The sequence below is a fragment of the Struthio camelus genome, chromosome 2, assembly GCF_040807025.1.
Source record: "Struthio camelus isolate bStrCam1 chromosome 2, bStrCam1.hap1, whole genome shotgun sequence".
Taxonomy (NCBI): domain Eukaryota; kingdom Metazoa; phylum Chordata; class Aves; order Struthioniformes; family Struthionidae; genus Struthio; species Struthio camelus.
The window spans coordinates 156,907,246-156,918,570 of record NC_090943.1 but is presented as its reverse complement, the minus strand read 5'-3'; the positions used below and the strand labels follow the sequence as shown (position 1 = coordinate 156,918,570).

General features: G+C 44.6%; 1 protein-coding gene across 8 annotated transcripts in view; it reads left to right on the top strand.

Moving 5' to 3' along the window:
* Positions 1 to 2,140: 2,140 nt before the first annotated feature.
* TRPS1 (transcriptional repressor GATA binding 1) overlaps positions 2,141 to 11,325 on the top strand; it is a 223,171-nt gene continuing 213,986 nt past the window's right edge. Inside the window, exons 1-2 of one of the 8 annotated variants that reach the window (XM_068933143.1) lie at positions 2,147 to 2,263; positions 2,971 to 3,057. Coding sequence is in view for 2 of the 8 variants with exons in the window: in XM_068933149.1 (XP_068789250.1) it covers positions 3,048 to 3,057 (10 nt within the window). In the remaining 6 variants the exon portion in view is untranslated. Of the gene's footprint in view, positions 2,264 to 2,896; positions 3,058 to 4,091; positions 4,110 to 11,325 lie in introns of those variants that run through there. The other 7 variants (XM_068933142.1, XM_068933147.1, XM_068933148.1 and 4 more) reach the window with 7 other exon arrangements.

Here is an 11,325-nt window from a genome sequence, read left to right as displayed (position 1 = left end):
GTGGAAGCCTTTTTGACTCTAACTCAGCTCTGACATTTGTAGTTTGAGAAAAAGCAAAGGTGTAGGGAAGTCAGGAAACAGCCTCTGTGTGCGCAGTAGTGATGTGCTGCAGAATATGGCCCGGGCACTAAAGTGTCCAGGTAGATATTGTAATAGACCTTCAATGCTGACACTGTTTTTCTTGATATCCCATTTATAAACATCATCCCTGCTCTGAATTGTTTCTCTGCTAAAGGGTGTGCAGAAAGTCCCACACATAATATGTCAGCTTTCTGCTCCTGTTTTCAGGGATCACACTGTGTGCTTCACGTGGACCTGTATTTTACCTACCATTTTCAACATGACAAGTTCACCTCTTGTCTGTAAATTATTACTTTTCTATTCATACAGTGTTTTATCAGACAATCCTACAAAAGGACTTAAGGGGGAAATGTGTTACCAGGTGATTTACATGAGCAATTACTTTACAAATCTGCCAGTAGATTATACTAAACCTGTATGAAGAATGTACAAGTTTGTAGATAGAGCTGAAAAAATCATATATTTTACAGTAGAGCTTAATTTGCATCAGTCAGTATATCTGAAAATGTTATGCTTTATAGTCCACTATAATGCTGAGAATAAAATTGTAAGGAAGACGTTGTGTTATTTTAAACATTTAGAGGGAAGTAACTTCAGCTCTAACTAATATTTTAATGATTTAACTCTTTTTCAGCTTCTCACTTGAATAATGTGTTATTAGTTGCAAGAAACCAAAATTGCATCTTTTTTAATGGGAAATTAGCTTAAAATGACTTGCATGGGAGGAAAAACTTGCCATATAAAGTCACCTAACTGCAGAAAAATTGTGTCCAAAAGCCCAACAAATGTTTACATAGTTTTTAGCGCCTACTATATTTGGGATTTAAAACCCTTTCACAGGAACCTTTTATGTACTGCTTCTCCTTAGAGAGTTTTCTTACATTAACATACAGGCTTCTGGCAATTTGCAGCACGGGAGAAACTGGAGTATTTCGAACTGAGGGGGTTCTGCACAGAGAGAAAAGTTTTGGGAATTTTCTCTAAAGAAGCTCCAGACTGACGGGTGATTGGTATGAAAGAGAAGGAATAATGGTGAATATTCATTCGGAAATTTGGAAAGTAGATATCTATCTGCACATCTGCCTAAACACACGTGCGGAGCGCAGGGACAAAAAAAAAAAAAACCACCAAACAGATTACACGGAATCTAGATTTCCCTGTGAATCTTCTGCCCTCGGTTTGGAACAGCGGCCTTTGAAGGGAGGGGGCTGTTTTTGCGCCGCGCATAGGTAGTCTCTCTTTTAATTCCGCACAATAGTAATCAATACAATTAATAATGCTCGGCAGGAAAATCTCCCGGGGAGGCCTGGCCGCGTCCCAGCCGCGAGCCGGCTGCCTGCAGCCAGGATGCTGCCGCCGTGACCTCCGGTGCATTTTTCTTTTTTTAATTTATTTTTTATTTTTTTAGCAACTTCGAAAAAGTCCCCAGCGCCGCGCTCCCCACCCCTGCCCTCCTCCGCCGCCCCGGGGAAGCGCGGGGCGCCCCCCGCCGCTCCTTGCGCGGCGCGGCGAGGCCGCGGGGCCGCCTGCCTGCGCCCAGCCCGCGGGGGCCGGGCCGGGCCGGGCCGAGCCGGGCCGCCGGCAGGGCCGCGTGCCCCGGGCCGCCAGCGCGGGCCGCCCGCGCGGGCATGTGCCCCCGGCGGCGGCGGCGGCGGCGGAGGCCGCGGCGCGGCGCGGCGGGCGGAGGCGGGCGGCGGGGGGCGGCGCGGGCCGCGCGGCGGGGCCGCCTGCGCTGTCTCTTTAAGGGCGCTCCGTCTGGGGTGGCGCTTTTTCCTCCGCGAAGGCTCCTTTGATATTAATAGTGTTGGTGTCTTGAAACTGACGTAATGCGGGGAGACGGAGGTCCTGACAAGCGATAACATTTCTGATAAAGCGCCGATCGCCCCGCGCCTCGCAGGCCGCCTCCGCGCCCGCCGCCGGCGGGGGCTGCCGCGCCGCCGGCCCCGCGCCCCCCGCCGCCCCTTCCCCAACCCTCACCCCCCCCCCCCCGCCGCCCGCCGCCGCGGGGCAGAGCGCGGACGGCGGCAGCGCCGCGGCCCCGCTCGCTGCCCTCGCCCCCCTCCCCGCCCCCGCGCCCCCTCCGCGGCCAACTCCGCCGGCAGCAGGAGGACGGTTCATGGCTCACGCCGCGGCTCCACCATCTTCCAGGCTGCCGGGGCTGCCGCTGCCGGTTAATCAACAGGTAAAGCGCGGGGGGGCGCGGGCGGGGGCGGCCCGGCGGCGGGGAGGGCGCCGCGGCCGGCGGGCCGGGAGGGGGCGGCGCGGCGGCGGCGGCGGCGGCGGCGGCGGCGGCGGCGGCGGGGGGGGGGGCGCTGCGCGGGGCGGGGGCGCGGCGCCCGCGGCGGCGCTGCTGCGTGTGCCGGCGGGGGGGGAGGGTGAGCATGGGCGCACCCCCTCCCCCCCAACCCAACCAACCAACCAACAAACAAACAAACAAAAAAACACACAAAAGCGGAGGGTGGTGGAGGGGGAGAAAAAAAAAAATCACAGGGGAGCGGGGGCTTCTCGGATTTCACAGGCTGTTTTCGGTGCATCCCCCCCCCCCCCCCCGCGCCCCCTCTCCGTCGGGGGGTCAAAGCCATGTGTGATGGCTGGCAATTGGCGACTTCAAAACCGCGGTAGCCCCGCCGGAGTCGGGAGGGTCAAGTTCAGCGGCGGCGGCGGCGGCGGGCAGGGGGAGCAGCCCCCTGCCCCGGAGGCGGGGAGGGGAGCGGCGGCGGCGGCCGCGGGCTGGTGCGGGCTCTGCCCTCCCCTCCGCGCCTCTGCGCGCCTTATCTCCGCGGCCGCTGCAGCTTCCCCGGCACCGGGGCGCTCCGGGGGGAGGGGAGGGAGACGCGGGGGGTGGAAGTAGAAGACGAGCAAAGAGGGTTTGCATCCGACGAGCTGCAGTCGCACAGTCCTGCCGCTCCTGCCGCTGCTGGAAGTTTTAATGGGGATCATGACAAGCGGGGCACAGAGACACCATCATGAAGAGTAGTAAGTTTGGGAAAAACTTTTTTTTTTTTTTTTGTGTGTGTGTGTCTCCCTCCCCCTTTCCTCCTCCTTGCCCGGGGATTCACCGGGGCAGGCTGGGTGCGGAGCTGTGCTGAGCCGGGAGGGGGGCTCGGGGTCCCTCCCGGTCACACCAGGGGAAAAGGCGACATGGTGGTGGTGATTTTTGTTTTGTTTTGTTTCTTTCTTTTTTTTTTTTTTTGAAATCAGAGCACAGCGAGACGTAAAACTTTTCCCTCTTAAAGGCAAAGCTCCGCTCTCAGGGCTGAGTCCCCACGCTCAGCTCTGCCCTGCCTGCCACAACTTTGTGGAGCTCCTCACTTTTTTTTCCTGCCCCCGTTGCTGGTGCCTCCCGCTTGGGATCTAGCTGAGAGGTGGTGGGTTTTTTGTTTTTGTTCTGTTTTGTTTTGTTTTTTTTGGTGTCTGCCGTTATTTATTTCTCTGTGTGTTTGTTTTGCGGGAGGGCGGAATGAATGGAGGTGAGGCAGCCCGCGTGGGGAGGACGAGGGCCGCGCTGGGGATGCGTGGATGGATGCGCGGGGCCGTGCGCGGCCGCGGGGAGCTGCGCGGGGCCGGGCCGGGCCGGGCCGCGGGGCAGGACGCGGCCGCGCCGCTGCCGAGCTGCGCTGGGCCGGGAGCGGCGCCGGGCACGGGGAGTTTGACGTTTGGGGGGGGGGGGGTTGCTTCTCTGCCCCCCTCCAGTGCGCCTCCACATCCCGGCACTGCTGCACGGGGTTTAATGCGACCCGCTAGGGCTTGTGTGTGTGTGTGTGTGTGTGTGTGTGTAGTGTTTAATCAATTATATTTTCTACCTGCAAATGATAAATTTCCCCAGTGCACTGACTACGCTGTGGGGAGAAGTGATGAGTTGAAGTGGGGAGACTTCTTCTTCCATCACTGCCTCCTCCACAAGTGCGAGTACCTTGCCTGGCAGGGCTGGAGCAGGGGCAGCTCCGGCGACTTTGTGAACCGAGGGACAAATCCAGAGAGGCTGAGAGGGAAATATTTTCTATTAAAAAGAGCATTAGCTATTTGAGGTGCGGACCATGCTGCCTTTACCGCTTTTCCAGCACATAGCGCGTCTGGAAGGTTGATTGAAACAAACAATAATTTAATATGCTTCTGCTTTTATTTAATCAAGTTCAGTAAGTCTCTAAAGGAACCATCAAACTCTTTGCCATTCAGGCAGTCTTCTTCAGCTGCGCAGTTGAATCCTATGGATGTTGGTGGCATCATGTTACTTTCCTGTTGGTTTTAGGAAAAGTTGAACATTTAGAAAAGACTGCCAGAGTTAAAAATGCAAGGGGCAGCAAAGGAAAGTAGTGGTAAGAGCCAGTTCCTGACGTGGACAAAATGAGAATAAAAGTTACAGTAGTCTTCTGAACTGCAGTTTGTGTTTTCCTCAAGTTCACAATATGTGCATGAGGTTAGACAGCGCTCTCAGATATTCCACCAGAGTGACATTTAAAAAAAACCCTCCAGAAGAGTGAGGATGATTTTTTTAAAGTACTCTGGGTCTATGAGTAAATACAGGGTTTGTTTGAGAACATCAACTATTTCCTGTAAATTGTGATGCTGACAAGACTGTCTGGAAATGATATCAACACTTTGAAAGATTTTTTTTTTCCTTCTTTAACCACTGAATGAAAGTTTGTTAATAACGTGGTCAAGCCGAACAAGTGGAACAGCTCTCTGGAGAGAGAGAGAGAGCGAAGGAAAGACTTTTTTCTTTTTTGCTCTTGAAAAACGCATACCTGTTTGAGATTTGCCACATAAAATCAATAACGTTATAGTTCAGTAGTGCATCCGTGCCTACATGCAAGCTAATCCTCCAACTGTTTGTGACAACAGAGTTCTGCTTCACGTTTTAAGACCAAGCGAATTCAGATGTGAGAACAGCAGGCAGTTCATAATCCACCCTGTTCTGTGTGCTTGTCACTTTTTTTGTTGCGTATAATAACTTTTCTCTCTCTGAAACTTTGCACTTAGGTAGTCACAACAAAGTAAGTAAAGGGCAAAGTCGCGTCAGCTTTTAAGTTTACATGTTTTGCTTGTGATCCTCTAACATAGACTCTAAATAATATTGGGCAATTTTTGCATATGAGAATATGGCTTTATTTTTTCTTTATTTCATGGTACTGTCAATAAAGGAAAACAAATGTAAATGGCAACCTTAGAGATCTGAGATTTCTTTGAGCATCAAACACTTACGATGCAGCTGAGTTATCCTCTTATATTTTTAACCTATTTGTAGCATAATTTATGGCATAGTGTTGTAGGTTGCTTTATGTCTTTATCAGTGATCGAGTAAAATTATTATTATTTTATGAATCCTGAGTAGGATTATTTTTCTATCATGTGTTAGGTATCGTTCGTAGTAAGCTTTCATAGTACACACTTTTGTCATGTGTACTCTGGCTTGCGTGTGAAGAGTATTGTTATTCACAAATAGTGATTGTGCATTAATAACAGCATAGTACTAATTCCTGTGTGTGGACTGGCGTGTCTGTGAGATGCAATGGTTGCTTGTTAAATCTCTGTTTCAATCACATTTTAATACTCGTTGACACATAGCGTTTTATATTTTCAAAGCATTGTGCAAACAATAACTAATTACTTTCTGTTAATGCAAGTTACCTCTTTTAGCACTTTATCAGGCAGTTGCTTTGAAACAAAACTGTTTTACATCACAGTGTGAAAGAGTTAAAAAATTAGCAAAGATGTTTAGGAAAAAAATAATTTTAATTACAAACAGCTAACTTTGGGTATGTATTTAAATCTTTCTTTTTATGTGGAACTTTCCTCCTGAGTTTGGGGGGTGTGGTGTGTATATATGAATATTTACGTCTCTTATAAACTCTTGACAATATTTTAATGTAATAATCTTAATAGAAACCTTCTCAGATCTTAACTGCAGCCACACTGGCAGTATCGCTTTAATAAAGGTTTGTGGGTAACACCAAATATAACATTGTGAGAAAGTTTATGGTTAAATATTTTTGAACATGACAAGCTGGGACTCTGACAACCCTTTTTGTTAGGTGAAAGTAAAGTGGAAATAAATTACGTTTTTAATACAGTTTCAGTTAAAACAAACTGCCACCTGGTAATAAAAGTATTGGCCTTGAACAGAAATATATTCTGATTAAGATATTCTAACTGGTGTGTAAAATGAAGCCATTCATTCAGTAAACTGACAACTTTCCAGTTGGTGTTTGCCCTTGCTTAATTTAGTTTCCTCAACACAACTGGTGAGGTAGTCTGGGTCTGTTTTTGGCAGTCTTGGACAACTGTAAACTCAGGCATTTTTGTCCCAAATATTACACCTCACGAGTTAAAATGTAATTGGTTAAAAATAATAGCAAGCAGGTAAAAAAAAAAAAAAAAGAAAACCTTTTTTTTCATTTTTTTCCTGAAACTTCCTAAAGTTCTTACATAGTAAGAAAACAATGCTATTTTCAAATACTGATGATTAATACTAAAACTAGCAAAGTCTGCACCCATCTATTGTATAAATACCATTGCCTGTTGACCTTTGGATACATTAATTACAGCATATCTGGTCTAGGTTCTACTATTTTTGTCTGTCCAGAAGATAAATAAAAGTGCCCTTTCCAGTCCTCCTGGAGAAGAAGAACTTTTTCTTGGTACTGTCATGAATTATGGAGTTCTTTTTCATCTCCTGTGCCAATGAAGTTCTCGTTTGACTTTTAACAGATAAGCCTGCACCCAAAGAGAGAATATTTGATTACTTTAAGGCTATTTTTATTATAGATAGAAACTTTCTAGGCTTTGCTTTTTTCGAATTGTGTGTTTGCTAATTAAAAAAAAACACACGATATACACATAAAGAATTATATCAGATGATATGAAGAACTGAAGTACAATTACACCATTAAATAGTAAATGTTGACAAGGGAAAGGCATGTAACTACATTTTTTAAATTATGCTTATTATTCACTTCTCGATGTTGTTTTGCACTTAATCAATAAAGGGCCTACCCGAATTGAGCTGCTCAGCCACTTGCGTGGACGTGCCCAGAACATAAGAAATGATGCTTGGGCAGAGGTGAAGGGCGGCGGCGAGGGGGGGGGAGAACCGATGGCATAATATTCTGACTTTTTGTCATGCAGACCAAGGCTCAAATTAAACGCGGAGCAATGGGAGAATACATACGATGGTCTCAATTTAGTCCCTAGTGGACATTTTGTCACATCCCAAAAGCATTGCACAACTGAGCACCACTCCACTTGATGTGCAGTGCGGCGTCAGCGGAGGCTCTGATTTTGATCACGGGTTTTAGAAGACTGTGATTTAGGTGAACTGGCATAGCTGTGTGTAAGAAACTTTGTTTAATAGCCATCTATGTTTTATTCATGTTCTGTGCTAATGGTTTCTTATTTTCTAGTATCTTTAAAGTGGTTCTTTACAATTTAATAATAACACCACCAGTGGGAAATGGCATAAAATTTAATGAAAAATGCTAATCTTGCTATCAGTGATTTTTATTATGATTCTGTCACATTAACTAAGGAATTTTACTCCTGCTGCGGAACTCTATACTTGGATGTAAAAAAATCTATAGAGATAATATTCTTCACTGAATTCCATAGCTGCGGTAAATGGCACTTCTGTAGGACATGGCTGAAGCAGCCAGTTGCTTCCGTCCCGTAAAATTCTGTGGAGCTTTCTCCGTGCTCATAGGGGATGAATCTGAAAAATAAAATAGAATTATTTCTGCCTTGCAAATAGAATTATTTTGAATTGCAAAGTTTAGTCCTGATAACCATTTTTACTTTCGTAGCTGCAATTCACGCAGGTATAATTTCTCGTTAGTCTTTTTTTTCCAAGCTTAGATTGACTTTTTTTCCCGTACATTTGTTTTAAAATATTTAATTTTTAAAATGTTACTAGCCCTTTAAAAACCTGTAATAAATGCTTTACAAGTGGCTAGACACCTTCCCTGGTGGTTTAATTTATACAAGCAGGAAACTTTCTCTGCTTCTTTCTCTCTCTCTTTTTTGTTTTCTTTAAACCAACTGACGTAATGCCAAACTTTACTTTAAAAGAACAGACAGAAGTAATTGGTAGCTTTTAACTTTTAATAATGTTCTGGATTGGTTTTAGTGGCCAAACTGCCATTTTTTTAAAATTCAAGTAAAAACGGGCTTGTGGCCTGAGGAAGAAAGGCCCTGTTGATGCAGTTATTTTTATTCTTGTTTTTCAATCTGTTATTAAAAATCTTTCCTGCTGAGCTCTGCTGGATTTCTCCAATTGCTCTTTGTGATGGCTGGTGCATTTCAGGTTACGGTAACTTAAACTGTTTTCTGATTTCCTTCCCCCCCTCCCACCCCCACCCATGGGCATTTTGAGATGCTTTATCCTTTTTCTTTTTGGTTTGATTCCCCTCTCCCCCCCCCAGCCCCTCTGCGTCCCTCTGCCCTCACCCAGCACCCCAAGCCTTCTTTTGGAGAGGCAATTTGTTTTAATTTAGAGAGGATTAACATGTGAAACATACTTTTGGTGGCAATTCAGTGAAAATTTTGCTAATATGGGAACGTTTTACACCTGTTAGTGAAGCGGATTGGGAAGATATTTGTCGTCCGTTGCAGAAGACAGGGGAGATCCTATCTTGCAGAGCGTTCACTTTCTGTGCTCCCTCCACCCCCTATTTTAAAACTAAACCAGGTTTTAAAGTGTGTTTAGTAATTGCCTCTAGCGATAGGTAACTGTTTGTATTAAGCTGATATTGGAAACCAAAAAACACCAAAAAAAGGATTTATTTATCAATTAAACTTAAAAAAATCCAGTGGGAGTCTTTTTTTTTTTTTTTTTAAACTCTCTCTCTTTTTCGAGCTTTCTGACTGATTTGCTTAATTTCGTCTCTACCTCTCCTGGGCTTTTGTGCACGAGCAGACTTTCTACAGCAAAAAGACCGAGTTGGGCAATAGACTTTCTTGACGAAATTGACGTCAGGACGACTTCACAAGTTGGCAAGGAGGGAAATCTTTCAAAGACCAAGTTGGCTTGTGCCAGTTTTTCCTTCCTTTAGGGGAGACACTCCACCCAGTTGGAGGTTACCCCACCCAACGTGGAGAGCTGTAATTCAGTGGCAACACTTTAAATGACAATCCTCCCTAGGGTTTAAACCCCAGACGTGTCTTGCCTCAACCTTGCCATGTCATCTACCATTCAGTCCGTTGAAGTAACATCTCATCTCCATAAGCACTTCTGGGGCCTGATCCTGCAATTCCCATTCTTGAAAAATACGCCTTGACGTCAGGGGGACTTTTGACTCGGCGAGGGCTGCAGCTCTGGCCTCTGCGGGGTTGCGTGTGTCTGTGAGTGCGTGTCTGTAAGTTGGACTGTGTCTGCTTGTGGAGTATCATGTCATCTCTGCTGGTAAAGATGAAACTATAAAATACTTGCCTTTGTAGTTTTAGAAAACATACACAGCCCGGGAGTTGTAACGCTGCGGAAGAGATTTTCTTCAGTAGGTGAAGTGTACTTATTTGTATTTAGCGTTTTGTCAGATTAAAATACGAGATTAAAAAGTTCCAACTGTAAAGAATGTCAGGTATTTCGGCCTTTAATATTTTTCCGTATCACATTATAGGCATACAATTTTAAATGCTCCTTCTTTTGGCATTTTTTTTCATGCTCTAATGGAAAATGAACATTGCAGCCTGTAACACATAGTGCCTGCAATAAGCACTGGGTTATTTAGTTAAGACTGAGAACTCCAAAGGACGATTTTATTTTTGGGGTATTTTCTTCTCAAAGGCAGCATGTAATTTTGCAGGCACACTTTACTTCATCGTGGCATCAGGTCTTAAGCATCGTTTTCAGATCCCCCATTACATTTAGTGCGACTGACCATGCGGGGGGAAAATATATTTTAAAAGCATCAAAAATGATGATATGTTTGTCTGTCTGTATTTTGAGTTTTTTAGTTTACTAATATATCTGGAAAATAAAATCTATAAAAGATGATGTTAAAAATCATCAATGTGCTTATGTTTCTCAGCAAGATTTGCTTAAACAATATGCTTCAGTTTTGCCTCGAACCATTTCAAACCACCTCTGGTCCAAGAATTTACCAGTTCTTGGTTCCTGGAAGATTAAGCATGACAGTTTCTATTATATAATGAACAGCAGTATTGTTTGAACAAAGGTAACATATTTTGATTTGTGTACTTTTTTTTGGCAGCTGGCACTAGTGTAGGTCTGAAATGAGTGGTGATCTAACAGTGTAAATATCTGAATGTTCTTGAAACATACAGTATAGATGTAATGTGTTTAAATCATTGAATCTATCTATCTATATTATATAGAATGTGTATGTGTGTGTATATACAAAGCCGTAAATGGTGTGTTCTGCTATCTGTAGCCTTCAAATGTGTATCCTTCGGGTATTCCTGACCTACTTTGCAAAGTCTGCAAGTCTGAAACACATACTAAAACTTAAAAAATTAAACATACAGCTTGGCAGTTCAGGAAAAGAAAAGCAGGGAGAAGGTTAGTAGTAGTTAATTAAAGAAAGATAACACGCTCTGCCTAGACAGATACCTTGCAGACTGCTTTTGGATGTGCCAGTGACTTTTTTGGGATAATGTTTAAAACAAAATTATCAACTGATTTATTTTAAAAAAAGATTGAAGTAGATACTGAAGCTAAGTGTTGCCTAAAATTCCTTTGTGCAAGTTGAAGTTTAATGGAAGTTAAATCAGTTGGAATAAAGTAATTTTATTTGGGGGTAGAAGGTTTTCAGTATTGCTGAAGTCTGATTCTTTTTAACTTTCTCATATGCTAATCTTCAAGCAAATGCTGTGAGTTTGTGCAACATCAGCTAAAACTTACTATGCAGAGAAAAACTTGCTTCATGAATTGAGTTAATAAAAGATACCTCCTATTCCAGCTTCCTAATCTGAAAATAGTCTATTTAGCATTCTCATTTGTAGATGAATTGCACGTATACCCATCAGACAGTTCCTAGCCGCGGTTACACAGCGTAAAGCAGAATGCAGTGCGTGGTGATCATTGGCGAACTTTCTCCTCCTGCACCTGTAGATATGGAGAGACACACACACACACACACACACACGCAAAACTAATAAAATCAACCTTGCTATAAATACTTGAGGCAAAAGCTTGTGAAAACAGATGAGCCTTACCACGTGCCTTGCAGGAAAACACTATCTGAGTCTGTTGGACAAGTGGGAGAGGAGAACTCCAGAAGCGGAGGCCGTCTG